General features: G+C 25.2%; 4 protein-coding genes across 6 annotated transcripts in view; 2 read left to right on the top strand and 2 right to left on the bottom strand.

The window, feature by feature from the left end:
• LOC129606565 (formin-like protein) overlaps nucleotides 1-16,327 on the bottom strand; it is a 127,395-nt gene extending 111,068 nt beyond the window's left edge. For 2 of the 3 annotated variants that reach the window (XM_055516940.1, XM_055516942.1), the window contains exon 1: nucleotides 14,080-16,327. In XM_055516940.1, coding sequence (XP_055372915.1) covers nucleotides 14,080-14,478 — 399 coding nt within the window. In that variant the 5' untranslated portion in view covers nucleotides 14,479-16,327. The remainder of the gene's footprint in view (nucleotides 1-14,079) is intronic. The other variant, XM_055516941.1, reaches the window with a different exon arrangement.
• A 987-nt stretch (nucleotides 16,328-17,314) lies between these two features.
• On the bottom strand, nucleotides 17,315-18,516 carry LOC129606577 (3'-5' exonuclease). The gene is made up of 4 exons (XM_055516955.1): nucleotides 18,263-18,516; nucleotides 18,059-18,176; nucleotides 17,616-18,001; nucleotides 17,315-17,564 (listed from the first exon to the last, which is right to left on the bottom strand). Exons 1-4 carry the CDS (start codon nucleotides 18,438-18,440, stop codon nucleotides 17,443-17,445), a joined length of 804 nt encoding a protein of 267 aa, XP_055372930.1. The 5' UTR covers nucleotides 18,441-18,516; the 3' UTR covers nucleotides 17,315-17,442.
• A 632-nt stretch (nucleotides 18,517-19,148) lies between these two features.
• On the top strand, nucleotides 19,149-21,163 carry LOC129606576 (uncharacterized). The gene is made up of 2 exons (XM_055516953.1): nucleotides 19,149-20,031; nucleotides 20,092-21,163. Exons 1-2 carry the CDS (start codon nucleotides 19,373-19,375, stop codon nucleotides 20,537-20,539), a joined length of 1,107 nt encoding a protein of 368 aa, XP_055372928.1. The 5' UTR covers nucleotides 19,149-19,372; the 3' UTR covers nucleotides 20,540-21,163.
• Nucleotides 21,164-21,613: 450 nt separating this feature from the next.
• Nucleotides 21,614-23,286, top strand: LOC129606575 (zinc finger protein ZFP2-like). Its single transcript, XM_055516952.1, has 3 exons — nucleotides 21,614-22,752; nucleotides 22,843-22,886; nucleotides 22,947-23,286. The coding sequence occupies exons 1-3, from the start codon at nucleotides 21,720-21,722 to the stop codon at nucleotides 23,250-23,252; spliced, it is 1,383 nt and encodes a 460-aa protein (XP_055372927.1). The 5' UTR covers nucleotides 21,614-21,719; the 3' UTR covers nucleotides 23,253-23,286.
• Nucleotides 23,287-23,720: the final 434 nt, after the last annotated feature.

A 23,720-nucleotide genomic window follows, 5' to 3' on the forward strand; every position in this document is an offset into this window, starting at 1 on the left:
CACAAATTAGGTTCCATTTCGAAATTCACTATAGTAATTGTATTAGAATATTTGAATTAAACAGATCATTCTGCATTTTTCCGCGAATTTGTAACTTTTACCAGTTTACAGATTAAAGTATTCATATATGTTTTCCCATTTTGGTGAAAGCCTGAAATGCTAACTGACTTATATTACCTTATTCTCTTTATCATTTCTTATATCTTTTGCAAATATTATCTTTAAAGTCAATTATAATTACAACCGGAAGTTTCAACTAATAAAATATTATTAAGTATAGATTTTTTCAAGTGTGCCTATGAGTACTTCATTCAAAATCAAATCAAACAGTTTTACGATATTTAAGTGCAATATTATAAAACTGAAATTATCATAGTCTAGATAAAAAAATACGAATTTACTAATGATAGGTTCATTTTTTAATCCTATATAGAAATCATTGTAAAAACTTCCTCTCTTTTTCATTTTTTTTTTTATTTTTAATAATCAAATACAAAAATTTCACATTACTTTTTCTTTAAAATATTATTTAATTACATATTTACTTCCGTTCATTTCTATATGATAAGCTTACATTCTTATTTGAAAAATTGATTTTTAAAATAAATAAATACTTGATATTTATACTTAAGTACTTACTTAATCTTCAATTACTTATACAAAAAATAAATATAGTTATAAGTAAACAAAATATGAAAAAAAATAATACACATGAAGTGCAAATCTAACAAAATTTCAATTATTTTTATTACAATTTTTACTTATTTATGCACTTTCCAGAATAAAATGGGATGAATAATAAAATATAAGTAGAAAATACTAATATTAAGTACTCATTTACATTAAATCTGATAAGGTAAGTGATTATTACAGAAAACGAAGAAGAAATCAAGAGATTTTTCTCCTTAATTCACAACGAGTACGAATTTTATTATTAGCGTTAAATTATATTGATAAACAAATACTATTTACATGAATTTTATTTGAGCATACATAAAAATAAAAGCTGATAATAATTGTATATGCAAGTAATCGATGTTATTGTACTTTAAATTTGTAATCTCCTTAAGAATAACTAAGTGACTCATTATATTTTGTGTTCAATGAGAATTGAGTTTACATAATTTACTCAAATTAAGCACTTATCACATGTAATATCTATTTTAAATCTAATAGCTAAGTAATAAGAGATTACTGCTTACTTCAATATTTATAATAATTTATTATAAAATTTAAGTACTCGTACAATACTTGATTCCTTACAAAATTTAATGAAAGTTTAATGTGCGGTATAATGATAACAAGCTTCACAGCATGTCAGTTATGCACAACTACATGAAAATGTGTACAAAAGAAGATCCAATCAATACAAATTGTAAACAAATGAAAGTTATTTGACATATGTCGGGCAAACTGACAGAAGGCGTAGAAATCAGCTTTAATTATTTCATTGAAATTAGAAAAAAAATTTCATTTTTATAAAGCATTTTCCTCCTTTTAGACCGTTTATGGAAATTTTTTTTGCTCAATTAATAGGGTTATGACAATACAAAGTACCCGTCATTTTTATGTAGATCCGATGCATGAAATCAATCGTCTATCCTTCCTCACCTATTCCCTTTTTTTTGTAAAACGCTATTTCAATTACCAATTTTTTTTAGTCAAGACGTGTGTACTGTCACATTTTAGCATTAAAATTTTTGGCAATAAACTTTGTTGATAGTGTTTGACATTACAAAATTTCGGGAAGTATAAGAATACAATTTATATTCTAACACTACAATATTAAACCAACCAACTTACACCAACTTGAAATCTTACACGACAAATAAGTATATAAAATTAGACCTCGATTAGTAGTGCAAATATAAGCAGTAGACTACAGTGCAGATTTCACTCAATTTCAAATATCAAGTTTGTATGCTTTTTGCACATTAAAATTTTGCGTAGTGATTAAACTGAAATTAAAAATTCAGAGAGAAAAAAAATTATTTAAATTTGCAAAATTTTGAAAACCCCAAGAATTATAATTTTTCGCTATTATGAAATTACCTATTTCGTAATAAAATTCACCGTATTGAAAAAGAAATTTTTTTTTACTTTTTTCAACCATCTAACTAAAAGGTTAAGTGCATAATATTAAAAAAAATAATAGTATTTTTATTTATTCAAAAAGAAATTCCATCCATTGTGGCCAGACATAACAAAAATTTCATTTCCGAAAACAATACCAAAAAAAAAAACAAGGCAAAGAAAGCAAAAAAAAATCGAAAAAAACAGTAGAAATAAAAACCATTAAAATATCAAAAAAATAAAGATAAATATGTACAAAAAGCAGTGATTTCAGAGAGTAACATTGATAGGAAGCAGAAGCACGAAATCATAAAAAATTATATCTATTCACATATCTTCTTTCTTTCATCCAAATCTTCATTCACTTATGAAAACTTGGATGTCAAATTTGTTTTTAATTTTTTCCTTTTTATATGTTTATTTTTTTTTTCAGTGCATAAAATGCCGGAATGCAGTAAAAGTCACGTTTAAAATGATTCTTAGAACAGTTTTTGTTATTATTTTTATTCTTTTATTGCCATTGTTATTTTTTTCATCACCAGTTTCCTTTTTTTGTTTTATTTAAAACATTTTTGATGCATCCTCCTAACTAAAGGCATGCAAAAAAAAATTATAAAGCATAAACACACGCAGACCCAACATACATAAACACAGAACACAGAAATAACATACATATACATAGAAACACACACATAATAAAAATTTTTAAGAAAAAGACGTCGTCGTCGTCGTTGTCTGACTGTAATAAATTTCTTTGCAAATAAAAAAAAATTTTTCTCAGTGATTTTCTATGTAAAAATTTTGAAAATTTCCTTTTCTTTCATTTCTAAAATGTTCTCTTTGTCTTATAAAAATCTAAACTGTTCTTATTTTTTTGCACTAAAAACACGATATGCGAAGGCACTTTAGAATTTGTGCATTCAATCAATTTTCTTAAAGATCGTATAAAGCCAGAAAAACCTCATTCCACTAAATTGTGGAATAATTCAAAAGTAACATTTGAGATCTCATCAACCTATATTCTTAGCTTTTAAATTATCATTTTAAGATATTTTATACTTGTCTTGTGTTGGGTTAGAAAATTTATAAGAACTGAAAAGAATTTTAATGGTTATTGTCGACAATATTCATAACTATGTGTACATAGATAAAATAAGGATGTTGAACTTCTCATATACTGATGTTTACACCATTAAAAATGTTGAAGGATTAAATTAGCGATATTTTCTTATATATCAAAACTCTTTTTTATTAGCGTGTAGTGTGTAGACTTACTAATTCAAGAAAACTACGAATGCAAAGATGCAAACTCATACGATTCGTAAAGCAGCGTATTTCCCATTTAACAGTTTAAGGCTGGAATTTACGATTTTATTATTATATCGTATTGCATATGTCTAGGAGGAGTTTTTAAGTTATGATTTCAGAAAAGTCCCACTTGGTTATGGATCACAAATTTGAATTGTGGGTTATACAGAGAGGATAACAATGCACCGCGACCAGCATATAGGAGTCCATTGCAACTCCGCTAGGCGTGGAAAACACCCTTACAACTTCCTCTCAAGATTTATTTGAATAACTTGAAGGACTCAGCAAACCACAGCTATGCCAGAGTGAGTAAGTAGCTCCCCATTATTTCCCTTCTGCTGCGGATGAAAGCCCCCCAATATCCAAGAGGTCTACTAATCCAACTCACAAATTAATTCGAATTAGGTTAGTAATTAATTTTATTTAGACATGACGGAATATTCTTGCATTTACATATGTTTGCAGGAACTTATAAGAATTTATAAGATAGTCAAAGAAATAAAGGACTTAAAACGTACATTCCCAGCGCTGAAACAGAATTTCAACATTATATATTTAAGGTTGCAAAAGTTTGAAGACAAATGGACCGGCGAACGAAAATAACTAGCGCATTTTCAAAAATTTGCTGCAAATATATTCAAGTGAAGAAAAAAAAAAAAGTGTAAATAAGAAAACTATTTATAAACTCTCTTTAAAAGAAAATATTTAATGGAAATTCTTTAACTTATCATCAAACTAACATTCGTTTTCATAAATTTGTCACATTCTGTTCCGTTTAACAGATAACAGTTTCAATTAAGATAACGAACTTTTAAATTTGTATAAACTAAAGTAAGAAAAATTTTGTTTATCTTAGAAGAGGAAAGCAATTTACAATATTTTAAGTGATTTCAAGAAAGATAAACAATTTTTTTTTGCATAATTAATTGTATTCAATGATCGTAAAGCTTTCATTTCAATATATTAAACAATTTAGTATTCAATTTAAAATCTGCAGTAGACTGTTCAATAATAGCAATGCTTTTCTAATGTATTGCAAGAACAGAGTAAACTACTGTCTCTATTATTTTTTAAAAACTCTCTTAAGCACTTTAACATATTAACAAACTCCTTTTAAGATGACAAAAATTTTTACCGTAAATTCAAATAATGACAAGGATATTAAAAAAAAAAATTTATTATTCGGAAAAACCAAGCAAGTCTCCACTAGATTTCTTATGTATTTATGATTGTAATAAAATTTTGTTCAATTACAAACAATTTTTTTCTAAATCTTAACAATCCTCACTTAATACTTAAATATAGAAAAATTACACTAAATTCGCTAAATCTCCTTATGGTGTTTAATAAATTTTTAAAAATAATTTGAAGTTGGCGATGTAAACAGAATTCTGCTACCTTATTAAAAATAAGTAAGCATTATAAGAATTTTATTGCTGTCTTGTTAAATAAGGCGTTCGAATAAAAATTTTACAATGGATTTTTGTAAATTAAAAAAAAATAATAGTGTACTTATTTTAGCGCTTATCCATTTTTAACAAACTTGTGATGCTACAAAGGACTTTTATAATAAGAAGTTTAACCATAAAATGTAGATTCTTTCAAGAAAACACTGTATAATGCTCAATAAAAATAGTGATAAAGAAATGCAGAATACTTGAAAATTGTTTTTTTTTTTCTGTTCTTTCATCAATAAGAATACCCTGCAGTGATATTTAAATATTTATTTGGATTATTTTGGAAATCGGAATATAATTGTATTATAAGGAATATTTTTTAAAATAAATTACAGTATAGGCACTCTGATATTGGAGTGCATTTACCGAAAAACAATAAATTAAGCAATATTGAATGTAATGACAGGGGATTTTTGCCAGCGATGAACATTCCAAAGCAATTTACAAAATATAGACTACTTATACTCGTACTGAAGTAATTTATGTCAAATCAAAGTCAAAATTGAGAGCTTGTTTATGAAAATACCCCTATTTCATTATTTACTGTTATACGATTATCGATATATAACTGTTAACTGTTATACGATTTTTGACGGAATAATTGCATTAAGTGATTTCGGTAAAAAAATTAACCTCCACTGTATTCATTTTCTCTCCTCTGCCTCTATAAAAAGCTTTAATATTTATAATTTTTTATTCTTTTCCTGTTTTTCGTTATGGTTTACTTTTTAAAGTTTCTGTTATACAAAATACAATCGAAAAGTTTTCTCTTCTACTTTCTTACTTTGAACGAATAGAGCATTTATGCAATATTGTTCTTACATAAGTATATTAACAACCATATTGTAAATATATATGTATATTATTTATTCAATGCACAAGTAGGTTGACTTACAAAGAGGGCAAAACTTTTATAAAATTTATCTATTTTTTCAATGATCTTTTTAACTTCTATATTATCTTCTTTTTAACATTATTATACTTATTCTATTCATTTTTAAAAGTAATTCTTTTTAAAGAATAGAATTACTTAAAATTTACTATAGCCTATTGTTCAAAAATTTTTTATGAATAAGATAAGTATAACGATGAAAATCATTTAAGAAAAAATTAAAATTCGGAGAATATTTTTATTTTATTTCCTTTCAATTATGAGGAAAATATGAATATAAAATTTTAAAAGATAAACACATTACTACTAAAACTGATAATGATAACAATTTTTAGATCAATTTCACAGCTCAATTGTACAAAATGTCACCGTTTTATGACGCAAAATATCATGAAAAATTAATGATTATTCAAAAAATTGAAATATATTGGGCATCAATATCATAAAATTATAGTGTGTCACAAAAATACTTTTCAACTAGTGTCATATTTGACAACGTCAAATTTGTGTATACATACCATACATAACATTATCGAATATAATTCTGTCAAAATTATTAAGAAAATATTTTTAATTGAATTCATCATTACATGAAAGAAATAAGTAATATGAGTTACATAACTTGACATCTGTCATTTTCGAAACCTTGTGATAACTTGAAGTTCATAAAAATGAAAGTATCCTAACGTCATATATTTATTCTGACGCATTTTATTCCATTTTTCCACAAATAATCAAAATGACATTATTTTGTTGTCATATTTTGACAAATGTCAGTTTGATATGATTTACGATGTACTATTGATGATGATTATTTAATTTCATTTAGATTTTTTAATTAAATTATTTTCAAGGGATTATTAAAATATTGTATAATAAAATTATTTAGAAATTTAAGCCATAAAGCTTTTAATTTCTTTATAATTTTTTTATTTACACAAAATTTTCTTATTTTACTTTATTAAAATTAATTTATACTTAAATGATCTAAAAATCATGAAATTTTAAGGATACAAAAAAAATAAGCATTTTTTTTTTGGTAATAAATTGCAAGCGTTACAGTCAAAATATAATGAAATCTAAACAAAACCAAACTGGTTTACAAAAACAAAAGCAGAAACAACTTTAGCTCGATAATTTTAATATGGCCATAACTAACTTTCATCTTTTAACTGCTTATTTTTCAAAAAAAAAAAAAACGCAAATTATAAAAATTTTACCTGAGGGATTGAACGCGAACGCACGTATTGTTTTTCCTGTAACCTAAGACAAAAGAAAAGAAAAACTATAAACGAGAGAAAACAGAAACAAAAACAACACAAATCAGAAATTACCTGTACGGTAACGATTTTTCCTCTCTTATCACTATAAACGCTATACTATAGAAAAAAAAAATAAACTATTAGAGATTGAAACGTGTATAAAATAATAAAAATAGAGGTTAACTTTGATGGTTATCATCTTTATTAAAACTACTATGAATAAATTCATAGTATAAAAATAACGTAATTTTTTTTTTTTGTTTTACTCCAGGGATAATTTTCTTTCGCACTTGTTGTTATTTTTTTTATTTTTTATATTAAAATAAATTAAACTAAGTACTTATATAAAATAGAAAATTAAATGCCCACAAAATAGTCTATTTTAAAAACTTTTACTTATTTTAGCTTTAATTTTTATACTCAATATATTTGCGGAATCCGAGTACATAAAGCAGACATAAATAGATTTGAGAGAAAATTTGAAACTGATAAGACATTTTAATAAAAACAACGAAAAAATTTGTTATCCTCTAATTTAGGCAATTTAACGAAAAAATTAGAAAATCTTACACCCCAAACGAATTTAATTGCAAAATAAATTTTAAAATTGTTAATTAACAACTAAATTTATCGTTACTATTATGACAATTATTTTCATGACAGTATATAAAGTGTGATTCTTTGCGTTACATGAAAAACGTAATTTTCAATAAAAATTTTTTCTCCATAGAAGTCGCACACATCTATCAACCATTATGATTATATCTATCAGTATTTTCGACAAAATTTTTCTAATGTTACTTGAATAATTTTTATGACAATAGCATGAAATTATTTTTGAAATTGTATGGCAACAACGGCTTTCACGGTTTTGATAGAGGCTAATTCACTAGTAAATACACTTAGCCTTTAATTTTTCTCCTTGATTATTCTTTAATACAAAATAGTTCACTTTTCTAATTTTAGACTCACTCATTTTATTTTGCAAAAATTTCGAAAATTTTCAAATTAACATTATAGTAAAAATTAAGTTCGAATTAATTTTAAAATGCAAATTTTCTCAAAAAAAAAACAAAATATATTCATTGAATGTTTGAATTCATTCAACAAATTTATATTTTCAGTCTCAATGAATGTTGTCTAAATAAAGAAAACAGATTAATGTATAGAAGGAAAATTAATCATTATACTTATATATTTAGAAATTCCCTTGAACCAAACATAATAATCTTTTATTACCTTCATTTTATAATTAAAAATTTTTTTTATTTATTTCAAATATTGATAAGGGATCCAATACGTACTCGTATTTGTAGTAGCAAGTAGAAAAATTTCGCTTTAGTGCTTGCAAAATTTTTAAATTCTAAATATTTCAATAGAACGAATAATGTATACGTATAGAGTCCTTTTGACTTTTAAAATTTCACATCTTAAACATAAAGATTTAATTAGATTTTGAGAACATTTAAAGAAGTAAAAGTATAATTAAAATTTCGAAAGCAATAAAATAAATCACCCTCAAGCCATCCAATTTATTTTGAACTAACGCATGCAAGGTAAATATTACAGATTATTGAAAACATTAGTAAATTATTGAGAATATTTAATTGAGACTACTAAATTCTTTCAGACTTCTTAAATTTCGAAAACGGTTTATCTAAAACTTTTTGTTCGAAAACTTTATTTGTCCGAAAATTTTTTATGAAAGACATTTGACGGACAAGATGTCAAATTAACTCTTTAATTTTTTACATTTTCAACCCCATAAGGTTCGTATTCCATTCGTTAGTATACTACTCAAATTGTCGAAACCAATTATATTTATTTAAAAATCGTATTTAATTGACTATATTTTGCTGTTTAATCGGCTGTATTTTAAAAATTTTACCTAAACATAAGTAAGTATTGGTATTTAATTACCCGATATACTTAATATACAGTTGTTTTAAAATATTTTCCATTTTCATATTTTAATCTGTTTTTATTTTTTGTATTTAAATAAGATAAATAAGTATAAATTAAACAAAATGCAAATAAAGACTGAATTTTAAAATAGACTATGAAGAATGAGATAAAAAAAAAATAAGTACTCGTAACAATTAAAACAAATATCGAGAAAAATATTGCGAGAATTTAATCAAAATATTTTTTTTTTAATTTATTTACTTATATTTAAATAACACAAAAAAAGATTAATATTTTTCATATACTTATTATGAAATATTTATAAAAAAAATATTCACATTACTTATGTGCAAAAATATTAGACTAATGAAGAATTATTTTGAAAACAATTCAAAATTAAGTGTTAAATAGACTCTCTCTAGAGCTTTCATAATAAATACGCATAAATATGGGATAAATTCTTCCTTCCGAATTGTCATTTAATAAATTGTGATTCAGAATCGAGCCAGTAATTTTTTAATATCGAAGATCAAACTAAATTGACAGACAAGTTTTAGTAGAAAGGCAGATTATAGTCAACTATATGCTTCATGTAAAATGTTCGCTTCGTATGACAATTAATGATCGATAAAATTGATATTATTTTAAAGTTTGTTTTTCTACAAACCTTCTTCAGATCTGCAGAAAACTTTGACTATTGCCCGTACATTGCCAATTAAACTTTTTCTAAGCGAAATTCAGTCGAATTAAATAAGTACGTCTTATAAATTTAATTGTATCTACTTCAGTAACTATTCATCATTGTAATTAAATAGTAAAGGTAGACTATTTCCAATTATTTTATATATTCACTTAAGTACTCATGGAACTTTATTGTGTATAATTATAGTACATATACTTTTTTTTTTCTGTGATAAGAAAATAATGACAATCTAATAAAAATTTTCATGTTTTATAAATTGATCATGTCAACTTAATTAATAACTAAAAATAAAAAGAAAATAAAAGAAAATAAAAACTAACAACAATATTTTTTTATTAAAAGAAAAAGTTCAATGTTTGTGAAACGTGACAATTTCCAAAGAGATTTTTTATTTTAAAACCAAAAATTTGGTTGTCTTTTATTTTTATTTAAAAAAAAAAAAAATTGAAATTTTCATTTTTAGGCGATTGTAAAAAAAATTTACAATTTCCTTACAAAACTATAAAATAAAAGTTGAACAAAAATTATTGTAATTCTGAAACGAATTGGTCAGCTATTTGCTTATAATTATGTAATTGAGAAAACATGAACTAGTTGAAAGTACTTAAAAATTTTTTAAATACCATCATTAAAATTAATTTTGTAATTTCTTTAAGTACATGCTAAGACCCAATTACCAAATAGAAATAAAATTTATTGTACAAAATATTTGAGAAAAATAATTTATAGCTAAAAGCAAATGGATCTCTATAGAAGCACCTCTTATGTTCATATTCGGGGCTGACAAGCTCCACATAGCGAATGTAAATTTTGGGAATCTTAGTCAATTTTTTTGAAATTCGCGATGGGTATAACAAGAGGCGCAAGAGGAGAGATAATGTGATATCATAACTGGTTTAACTGGCCTAGATGCCCTACAAGGGACTGCGTCTAGCTAACCTAATCTAACCTAGCTAAAAGCACCATTCTCAACTCTAATTTCAATTTCAATACCTTTGTTTTATTGGTTTTAATAAAACGGCTTGTTTTCCTATTCTTCCTATTTAACATATTTGTTTTATAAATGCAGTCACATACTTATTTGTTGGAGAAAAAAAATGATTAATTCATCTCGTGTTTTTTTTTGCTTCTTTTGTATACCCGACATCAAAAAGATCGTAAAAAATATCTTAATTAAGTTCAAGAAAACTTTCAAGATCTAGTGCAAAAGAAATTAAGCTGTCTGGAATACTTACACATATTTTTTTTGTAAGTATTTCTACGCGTCAAGTACACATTTTCTTTATGAGAAAATTTCCAACAAATTATAAGTATTATAAGAATAAATAAAAAATATAAAAAATTGTAAAAGAAAACAAATAATTTAAGTAAATAATTATAAATTTTAATTATGAATGAAATTGAATGATTAAATCTTTAACTACTTAATTAAAAAATTCCTTTTGTAAACTTATTTACTTTAATTTTATTGTTTTACTCATATACTCATTTAACATTTACCTTACATTATCTACTAGCAATAAATAAATAAATAATAAGTAATAAAAAAATTTATTCATTTGAGAAGTCAATATTCATTTTGAGGTCAATAAATTTCATTGAGAAAATTTTTTATAACTAAAATTTTTTAAATTACTTATCTGATTTTGAAAAAAGTTGATTCAATGCTCGTACTAATTAAATTTACACACATTAAGTTGGAACTTGGTTGTATGCAGTCCATTTTATAAATATAATTATGTAGCAATTACTAATTAAGTATCAGTAACGTACTTAAATATAAGTACTTCCAAATTTTTAATGAAAAAATAATTAATTTATTTATTTGGTATTAGAATTAGAAAATCCTGAAATTTCCGGAAATATCATTGTGTACTCAAACAAATTAATTTATTCTTAAAATTTGGTAACCCAAACTCCTACTAAAAAGGTATACTCTTAATTATATGCATACAGTGATGATCATAGAAATAAAGCCAACTACTTTCGTATTATATACGGCCAATAAACTTATTTTTTATTACATTTGCGTATCATTATTGTTCTTAAAAAGTAAGAGTAACATTTTACGTATCAGAAATAATTTCGGGGTAAAATTAGCCACTCTATATAATAAATAAAAGTATTATTTTATGATACAAGGTCAGTATTTTAAATTGTCAGTAAAATAAAGCTAAAGTTGCTGCACAACACTTGCTGCAAAATTTAATTCAACATAAACGTATTGAATTTAAAAATTGAGTACCACAATTGCTCTACTTACAAAGATATTTACCACAATTTCTATGACTCTCTCTAAGCAATACCCCAAAGTAACTTTGAAATTTTCAAATATTTCGCATTTAAGTACAAAATAAGATGAATTACCTAATTCTTTCCAAAACATAAATGGAATGAGATCAAACAAACAATCTACTATATTACTAAGAATTAAAAATTTTAGGACAAAATTAATTACTATACTACTTACTTATTTTATTAAGTATTCAAATAAAACAAAGTTTTTTATGATTTTAAGAAAAACTCATAGCATAGTTTTACTCAACTTATTCATAACTTTGTTAATTTCCTATTTTAATTTCAAAATTCCTCGATTTCCTGCATAAAACAAAAATGATTCAGAAAAATTTATGTATGTATGTATGTATTGTGCATTTGCATTTCTTTAATATTTTGTACTCATTTTCACATAAAGTTCTAAAAAAAAAAAATTTCAATCTTCTTATGAATGTGTGTATATCGCTGTCTGTGAGCCATCAAACGCATTCTATTTTCTTCTTTCTTTGTATTACTCAATAATTGAAAAATTTCTATTTCCACTTTATGATTACATAGTAAAATTATTTATTACAAAATTAAAAACAAAAAAAAAAAACTCGTAATATAAGTAGAAAAGGAAAAAAATTAAAATTAATTTTCATTGATTTCCTTATTGATATTTTTTTTTTTTGCTCTCTTCTTACTTATAACTTAATCGAATATATTAAACGCTGTTACACAATAATTTATTGAATTGAATAGTTATGATTTATGTGAAAAGAGAAAAATATAGGTAATTATGTACACTGGAAGACGTACATACATAATTATATAGATATACAATTACTCCACTCTGATAATATAATAGTATACAGAGTGCTTAATAATAAAAATGTGAGTTGAAAATAAAAAAGTTGATACAAATTTGAAGTTTTAAATTTTAAGTGGTTCAACGGCAGGATGCTTTAATAAAATTTATATTGGAGATACGATCATAATGATTTAATAACAAAATTCAGCACAGAATTCGAATTTTACTTAAATTTTACATATAAATAATAAACAAATAATATTTACTTATTCCAGGTCAAATATTTTCTACTCTAATCCAGTTTGTAAATTGTAAATAACCAATATATGTATATGTATGTACATATAAGTATAAATGAGATTATATAATCTTATGTTATAAATTTACTCTTATATAAAAATTGATAAATTATAGTAAGTAGAAAAATAAAAGAAAATAAAATTAGTTTCCCCATAAGAGATGCGCTTATATTCGCTTAACTCAATTTTTAAAAATTTGTTTTAAACCATAATTGAAAAATTTATGAAAATGAAATTGCAATGCAATACAAGAATAGACACATTAAAAATTATGGATACTTGAAGTATATCAATTGTATAGGAAGATAACAATATACATACATATATACTTAGTTATAGTCATGGCTTGAATTATATAAGTTAGTTACTACATATGAGATTCTAATATAGGGAAATCGATAAAATGATCACAAATACTTGTGTATATGTACAAGTAAAAGTAAATTAAATTGAAGGTTTTCTTTTGAATAGTAGAAAAATTTGTGCGTTCTTTTTTTGCGTCTCTCCTATGGCCCTCCAATAAACTTCTTTATTTGTTTCAGAATATAAATATTTAAGAAATTTTACAATATGATCGGTAGATTTTAAAAAAGTGATACTATGAGAGAATAATTTGTTAAAAGTACCCACATAAAATTGCAGTTATTTGTAAATTCAGCCCATATTTTCAGAGAAAACAAGTGTTCAAACTCTGCGGAATTTTTAAAAAATTAAAAATCAAAACAATTTTTTAGAAAATATTTAAAGTTTTTTTTATATACGTAAATAACAATCAGAAAGTAAATCGGTAAGCACAAACTTCTGTGCATCTTTTAAAAATTTTTAGCAAAAGTACTTTCATTCCATACTCTATGAATTTATTATTTATTCAAAAGAATTTTAATTTCAGAAACAAGAAAAAAATATTAAGTTTTACTTGAAAAAATTCTGCTCACAAGATATTTAACCCTTAAAATTAACAAAAAATTTGGAATGCAAAGGCAATTCCAAGAATTCTAAAGTGACTTTTTTAATTTAAAGACAAGTAAAACGTTAAATCTGATTACACTTTTTAATATAAATAGTACTTTTTAGTCTGATTTATGAATCAATTTAAAAAAATTTACTTACCAAAATTTTTGCAAATCTTTTATCCAATTCTTCATGTGTTGGCATCGGTTGTGTTGGACGATTTCTAACACTTGGTTGCCTAATATGATTACTTCCACTATTATTACTACTACTAGTACTAAATGAATAACCAGATGTTGGTGATGCAGGTGATATTTCATGACGATTATTTGATGATGTTGTCTGTTTTCCATTATTACCAAATTTATTTCCACCATTATTTAATAAATTCATATCCTTATTATTTAATGATGCCTGTGTTATAATAATAGTTGAACCAATATTATTTTTATTATAATTTCCATTAATTCCACTACTACTGGTACCATTATTACCACTATTACAATCGGATCCATTATCCGTTGTTTGAATAATAGATCTAGATCTAACAGCACCCATTATTGATAAATTTTTTAAATAATTAGTAGTTGATTGAATACTAAATAATGATGATGAATTGTTATTAGTATTACTACTACTACAATTATTACTACAACTACTACTGCTGTTGCTATTACCAGGTGTTGTTGAGGTTTTATTTGATGTACAAACATTTATATTATTATCATCATTTGATATTATGATGGCATCTTTTTTTAAAATAATACCATCGATTGTTGATTTTTTTGCAGTAGCAGAAGGAGCACAGGTTATATTATTTGGTAAATTTGCATCTACAACACAAATAACAGATGATGATGTGCTATTGGTATTAGTATCATCTTCAATTTGATGTAGACGTGATTTTGTAGACCGACTACTACAAAGTGCATTGCAACTAGAAAGTTGCTTTTGTAATGCTTCTATGAGATCCACAGTAGAAAATTTTTAAATAAATTAATCACAATTATATTTTATAGATTTTTATACAAAAAATTTTACTTTTTTTATTTGACAAAAAATTTTTATTTTTTTTTTCTAACACACAATATTTAATTATTGGAATTGAACTTATTGAAATTTTGACAGACCGAATACAAGAATGCAACTAAAAAAAAAAGTTTTGAGACAAAGGCGTTTTTCTTTTTTTTTTTATTTTTTTCTTTTATTCATATAAAAGGATCACAAATACTTGCATAAAAAAAGGATATACTACCTATACAGAAATATGCTGAACGAAATATAACAAAAATAAAAATAAATTTTTAAAACGTCAGATTTGACAGATTCCTTGGATATTTTTGTTTATTGGTAAAAAAATAGTCCTTTTTCTAGTTTGAAAAATATTAAAAAAATCACAACGAATTTTAATACAAAAAATTTTTTACTTTTTAATTTATTAGGACAAAACACAATTACTTTTCTTTTAAAAAAGCACACAATTAAACAGGCACATTTATAAGCACTTTTATATTTATATTAATTATGTAAGTTTTATTCAAAAATATTCAAAGAAACAAAATAATTAACTATGCATCTATCTACATTATAAATTTACAATTACTAGGAATTTTATTAAGAAAATTCTTGGCTAGCTTTAAAATACACTGATTGCACATTAAACAGAAAATTAAATAGGATACAACAATAAGTATGTATTATTAATATTCTAAATTTAAAATATATATTTGTATATATTTAAGAAAAGTTATATTAATCCCATATATTTTGTAAAATACTTATTACATTCTTTCTAAAATTCTTCTGAAGTAGTAGTATTTTATATCCTTTATATTTGGGTCCAAGGAAATAGCTCATTATCATGCATAAAAACCCGCTTAATTTTATATAAAAATTAATTTATTTTATTCTTTTTTTTAGCTCAATTTTTATTAGCGTTTATTACTTATAAAATTTAAATTTAAAACGTTCTCAATTATGTTTCTTAATAAAATTGAAGTTGCATGGTTCTCCACCAAAATAAAAATTTTTGGAATTTTTTTAACTCCAATATATGTATGTAGCTATATGTATTTTCATGCATATGTCGAATTTATATTCGTTTGTGTATTTGTGTTGAACTGCACAGGCAACAGGTTTTTTTATTTCATTTTTATTTGAATGTAATTTATTTACTTTTTATTAAACAAAAATTCTTTTTTTGTATTTTATAATTAAATTTTAAAAACAAAATTAATTTTTTTTTCTTTTCTTCAAAATATAAGGCGCACTAAAGTTTAAAGCAATTTTTTTTCTTATTTTCCAATTCGAATTTAATTTTTGGTATAAAAATGTTTTTTTTTTTTTTTTGTTAGAAATTCTTCTTCACCGTCCGCGTATATTATTTTAATAACATTCTGCTACACGCTCAAATCGTAAACTAAACTGGACTAAAATTAACAGAATATGAATTTCTGCGAAAATGAGTAAAAAATAAATTAAATAATGACATTTTTTAGTGTTGCCAACATCTATGAAAATAATGTAAAAAAATAATTCAGTTATTTTGAAAAAGTTATTATTATTGTATAAAAATTTGAAAGAACAGGAAAACTAAATGAAAATCAACATTTTTAGCATTTTTGTGAATAAAAGTAATATCGACACAATATTTGTTTTTTATTATTTGAACGTATTTTTTAACATCTTAAATCCCAAAAAAAATTTTAAAACGAAAATTAGATTTAATAATTATGATTTATGCATTAGTTAGGGATCGATATAATTGTTATTATAAAGCACCTGTATAATGCATGTGTCTCATACCTGTTCTACATTTAGCCCACTAACTACGCAACGTATTGTAATTTTTGATTTTGACAACGCATAAATACATTAATCTATTAGCTGAAAATTTGTCGGAATAGCAGTTGGCAATACTAAATATTGGAACAAAATTGAATTGGAACGAAGGATTATTAAGCGAAACTTTTGAAATTGAAGGAAGAGGAATATTTACTTTTCAATTACATTCCTCCAATGAAAATGATTGATAATTACGGTTTTCAACTGAAAAAATTTTTTAAAAACTATTTAAATTACTTATATAAATTAAGATCCGTAATGATGTCTTTAAGTTAAGGGTAATTATTAAAACGCAGTGAAAGAAAATTAAATTGAATTATCTATTATAAATGTGAAAATTAAATGCTACCAATAACTTACAATTTTTTTAATTCCTATTGTATGCCACACTACATTGCCTGATTAATTACCATTAAGTTGCTTTACAACCTACACAATTTATTTTTACTCGAGCTATCCTAAGACTCGAACTGCAACGTTACAGCCGCTTAACTTTAAAGGTGGTTGTTCTGTACTTAAATTTATAGTTAAAAATCAACAAAATATTTTATAAAGTAAAAATTTTAATTTAGATTAACAACATACAAAATCAAGAAATTGCTTTACAAACGTTTTTTTTCTTTTACAAATTTTAAAACAAAAGACTTACATAATATATTCAATAAAACTTGTACAATTTTAAAAATCTAAGCCTAATTTTCTTAAAATTATTTCATTTTCATAGTCAAACTCAGTTTTCTTCAATTTTTCTTCTTCCAATTTTCGATATATGACTTGCCCTATATAAACATCGATAGCCGCTAAAATTTGGAACTTATTTATTTTTATCAAAATATTATAAAAAAACATACCATATCGAAGTTGGTCGTTATTTAAGGGCACTACATCCCATTTACTCATGCGAATTTTTTTACTTTTATCCATTTGTAAACGACAAATATAATTAACTAAACGTTCTAAGCTCCATCTTCCTGAAGTGTTTTTAATTTCGTTACACATAGCAGCCAAGTCAATACAATTTTCAATTAATTTATCAGCATTTGTATCAGGGAAATCTCTTTGTAGTTTTCTAAAGTCATTTTTAATATTAACACCATGCAATTTTACTTTCGGATGTGTGAGCAAAGCTATCAGAGCCGAAGGTAATTTTTTCAAGTGCCCAATTGAAAAAACGTAAGTTTCATGCTCTAAGATGCAAAGTTGTAGAACGGAAGACTTACCAGGACCAGTTTTAAAACTTAATGAATATATAAATAAGTTACACTATATAGATCACGTTTTGTTTTTTTTTTACCTAAAAGGCCATTCCATATCAAAAGCAATGGGAATCTCGGTTGTTTCTTTATGAACAGTTTCAACATACGACAGGAGCTCGTCACATGCACACGCTATATCAATTGTTGTGGTAAAGTCTAAAATTTGGAATATTGTAATAAATTTACACTATATTACACTAAATATTAAGTGCATTTATTATCATATATGTACATTCTCTTACATTTAATTTCTCCTGTGTAACTTATATATGGACACTCATGTAATTTTGGTTTCACTTCTGGTTTTTCTAAATTAGAGTTGCTGCGAGTAACTCGACGTGATGTAAATTTTATATCGACATCTGCATTGCCTTCTTTGTCGATAAATTTTATTGGAATATTAATACCAGATTCGCCCATTTTTCTTAACAATTAAAAGATAATTTTTCCAATATTACCGCCAAAATAACTTATCTAGTTTCAAACAAAAATATTAAATCTGTCTGACATTGGCATATAAGAGTTATGAAGTTTTCGATACATTCCCAATAATGCCAACCTTAGAATTTTAAAATGAATAACTTATCAAAATGACTACCATTATTTACTTTTAATCGATGTGCGCGACATCTAACAAAAATTTTTGGTTTTAATTAACGCGAAAATCTACTGGTGAAACAAATTTTGTTTTCAAGCTTAAATCTTAAATAGATTTATAACTATTAATTTTTTAATTTAGATTAATTTATGACAGAAAATTAAGATACAGATCTAAACTGACTTTTTGACTGGAATGCGAAATAAACTTCAATTCAAAATTTTGATGTGATACATTTTAATAAAAAGGTTCAATAATTGCAAAACTAATTCTAAAATCTAAAAATTTTGCATGGAACCAATGAAAAGTTCAAAATTTATGAACAATATATATGGTTAAAAGAAAAAACTCCGCCACCTACAAACTAAATAATTATCAAAAAAAAATGTTCTCTTTTCAATTATGTACTTTTAACAATATGCTTAAAATTGTGAATGTTGTACACTTTTTGAATTCTTTCAAAATTAGACATGTGGCAGCACTGGTTTTCTGTATTGAACGGTCAATGATCATTTCTTGTAAACAAAATATTGTAAATGATCGCGCCAAATTGAATTAAACAAGGAAAATAATGATAAAAAAAAGATTATTATAAATAAATCGTTTTAAATTGTGCACTAATTATAACTAATTTTGAGCATTCAATATATACTTAGTCAAAATTTTTAAATTTGGATATACACACGTACATATAATACAAAAGAAAAGATCTAAAAAAAATTCAATGCGGCCGTGAATTTTTATTGGAAAAATTATGACTACACCAACCCATCATTTGACACGACAAGCTTTGAGTGAAATCCCTGAACGCTTAGGAAGAATACGTGTAGCTACAACACCTACAACTAGGATACCGGACGAACCAACACCGGCAAATGTTCTAAATACAACAATATTTGATAATACTTTAACAAATATATCAAGGGGCTACTATATTTCACCAATTCCATCACCTGATGAACTTGTTATACGACAACGAGGAAGGCGTAGAATTTCTTTAGTATGGTCACCAGAAAAGAATGTTTTGCCTACAGGGGTTGTGTCGAGTCGAAGTCCATTCCCAAAAACACCAACGAAAATAGGATGTTCATCTATGACATTAAGAAGCTCACCACGTAAAAGATTAATGAATGATTTTATAGCAAATGAAAGCTGTGAACGCAAAAATTTTTCTCCAAAGAAGAATATAAATGAAGAGAGTTCAAATCGTATCATGTGGTGCGGCACACCAGTGGTTAAAAGACAAAAATTGGATGAGAGACCGTTAGCACAAGCAAACTTTGAAATTCCCTTACACTTACAGTTAAAAGGACTAACTCAAGACCAATTAATAGAAATTATTAAAGGGCTAGTCAAAGATGATCCAAATATTGGGACGAAAATCAGGGATAATTTTCCAATGCCCGATCTCTCGTAAGTAGAATAATAGTTACCTTAAAAAAATAAAGACTAATTGCACAATGTATTTTTTAGTTCAGTTGAGGATGAATTATTAAATATTAAACGTAATATATTTAAAAGCTTGCCAACTTCACGATTATGTAAGAAAACCGACGGTACAGCGTATTCTCGGGCTGTGATCCATTTAACAGCTTTCAAGAAAGCCCTGGTATCGCAAAGCCGGTGTTTAAATGATTCAGGGCATTGGGATGCTTTACTCAATTACGTATCAATGGCTTGGAATTATGTTAGAGCTACACCAATATGGGATAACAATTCACATAACATAATAAGGCGACAATGTTTCAAAATTTTGACTTCACAGTGTGCCGCTGCTCTGAAAAATGGGGGTACTCGTCTTGGTGAGCAACGACTTGTCGACTTAGAACGAGATATTAAAGAATGGTCCAAGGACTATGAAGATATTTTGTCTTGTGTTGGCCAATTAAGTCAAATCTTGTTAAAACTTCGCAGTACTTGATGACTTTTATTTAATTCATACAAATTATCTCTAGTTAAAGTAATTTTTTAGTAATTATTTTTAGTTGCATGACCTTTTCTTTAAAGGAACAATTTTAACAATTTAACTTGACGTTTATATGAGCTAAGAATTTAATATGTATTTATATACTAAGGACTAGTTAAAATATGAGAGATTTGCTTTTTTACATAATTATCATGTAAAAATTGAAAATTATAAATTATAGTATAAAATAACTTAATACAATGCAGAAACTATTGCATGCTAGACAAATTTGTACGTGTTTTCATAATCTATTAATGAAAATTGCTGCCACCAAATATCCATATGAAATTAAAGAAACAATAAGAGACAAAATATATCAATGGACAAATGGTGCAGAATGTAAAAGATTTACTGATCAATTCCATGTTAAATGAACATAGTTCCATAGTTTGTTAAAATGAACAGTAGAGGATATTTTATCTACCGTTTTCCCTAAAAAATTTTTATAATTTTGGAACTCGGATGTTTTTAACAATAAGTCAAAATTTAGAATGAGGCTATGCACTAGCATAGATTCCTTAGAAAAGAATATAGGGACGAAATTTGAGACTATTATATATAGCTACTGTTGTGTAAGGAATGTTGAAATAAAAACAAACATTTTGTAATAAAATTTGTATTGAATTTGTATTGAATTTAATTGTATTTTGTGTTGAACGTTGTTAATTTCGCAATACGCAGCGTAATATTATCGTTTTACTCTATTTTACGTGAAATTAATTTGTGGTGACTAAACAATATTTATCGCTAATACAACTATTATCACTATTGCAACTATTAATATTACACTACTAACAAGATTCAGTCATTAAAAGTGCTCTAGAGAGTCTAAGAATTGGAACTCAGCTTTTTCAATTTTTTTGGAAAAATTTTTTATACTGCCAGTCTATTTGACTTGTAGACCTATTATTACAATTGAGTTATTAAGCACACCCCTGCTCTTAATATCATGTGACAAATGACATGAAAAGCTACGATGACAAATGACAATTTGTTTCGGTTGACGTTCACTTTGTTTTCGGCATAACACAGCGATAACAGCAAGATCTAAATAAAAGTATATAAATATAAATTCGATTATTTTGCACTAGAAATAACTTAAATCTTCACATCAAAAAAAAAAATAAATTTTACCATGGAATTAATGAAAATTGAAGAAAATATTTATCAAAAATGTGGTGAAATATTTTTGTCGGATAAAACAAATTACACATTTCTATGCTTCTTTTGCAATGAATTATTGTATGAATTCAATGAATTCAAAACTCATAGCTTGTTACATTCGGATGAAGTTGAATCAAATTCAGTCGAGTTAGAATTATCCCCAAATAATCCTAAATTAAAACAGGAAGTTTCGATTGATGCCGAAGATTACAATGAAATGGAGAATGATTTTTTAAACTCTGAAGCAGAAAATGATGAAGGCGTGATAGGGGAAAGTGTAGATAATGAAAAAAAAATTCTGGAAGCGAATATTTTGAATGGAGAAACGCAAGAAAATAAAACTATACAAATAGATGAAGATGAAAATATTTTTGATAAATCAAATATTGTAGCTTCTTGTTCATATTGTACAGCACCTGTAAAAGATTTACATACTTTAGAAGAATGTTCAGTAGTAAAAGAAATTATAGAGAAAAATAAAGGAGATTTCATAAGTTTATTACGACTAGGAATACTTTGCTGCTGCGAATGTCATCTATGTTTTGATACCTATAAAAAATTATACGAACATCACAAAGATGAAAAACATTGTAGTGAAAACAATTTATGTAAAATTTGCAAATTTCACGCTTTTATGGATTCAAAAATGAAAATATGTAAAGAAAACCGTAAAAAAATCAAACAAAAAATGGGAACTGAAATAAATTCACAGAATTATAATAACGAACCAACTACAAAAAGGGATTTTCGATTTAAATGCTCATATTGCGAAAGAATTTTCAGGACCAATTGCCAACTGCAGTACCATATAAAAATTCATACGAATGATAGGCCATATAAATGTGAAAATTGTCCTGCTGCTTTTACAATGGCGTCTTATTTAAAAGCCCATAATATAAATAAACACACTGAAGATAGACCGTTTTCTTGTGAATTCGAAAATTGTGACGCAAAATTCAAAACTTTTCATTTTATGAAGCAACATGAAAAAACACACGGAAAAGGTTGTTTTTTATTTAGAAAATTAGCTTTAGATTTATACATATGTACATACATAAATTATATTTGTATACTAAAAACATTTTTTTTTGTAGGAAGCTTTCAATGTGAAATGTGCGGTAATTATTACAAGACCAAAGTAAAGATAAAGCAATTATTTATTAAAAAACAATCAATTTTATAATAAAATATATTTCAGTTTTATTTAAAGAGGCATCAACGAAGTGCACATGTTGATCCGGAATTTTGGCCGCATCAATGTGAATTATGTAATAAGCGGTTCGCACAATCAGAGTACTTAGTGGAACATATTCGTATTCATACAGGTGAAAAACCGTTTGGGTGCAATATGTGTCCAAAATTCTTTAGGAAAAGAACAAGTTTAAGAGAACATAAAAAACTGCATAGCGAAGAAAGGAAGCACGTTTGTAATATATGTGGAAAAGGTTTTAAACAGACTGCGGGATATTGGGGTCATATGAAGAGGCATCCTATTATAAGCTAGTAAAATATTTAATATTTTTCTTTTTCTTACCAAAAAAAAAAAAAATAAATGATATAAAACCTCAAATATTTATTTTATTTAAACATTCATAATTTATTTTAGTAGATTTATGAATATGACCAATGTCCAAAAACTATGTAACGAATTATTTATTTTTTAATAGAAGGTTAAATTTTAAATAATCGAAAATTTCATTTTCCCTTCAGTGGATAGTTTCAGCTTGAAAATTCAGAAATTGTGGAAAATTTTTGTTAAAAATTTTAATAAAATATAAGCTAATGGATTTTTTAATAATTTGGAATTTTTAGAGCCGCTCATTTTATTAAATTGTTTGCAACAGCAACTACACATGCAAATCTTTTGCAGCGAGTTTTATAAAACAATTTAGAAATTTTCCCCTAATTACAGAATTCTGAATAAATAAATATTTTACCATTTTAAAGCAACTTTATAAATCATAGCTATAGC

This window comes from Condylostylus longicornis, unplaced genomic scaffold (assembly GCF_029603195.1).
Source record: "Condylostylus longicornis isolate FDR11 unplaced genomic scaffold, ASM2960319v2 ptg000019l, whole genome shotgun sequence".
In the NCBI taxonomy this organism is placed as follows: Eukaryota; Metazoa; Arthropoda; class Insecta; order Diptera; family Dolichopodidae; genus Condylostylus; species Condylostylus longicornis.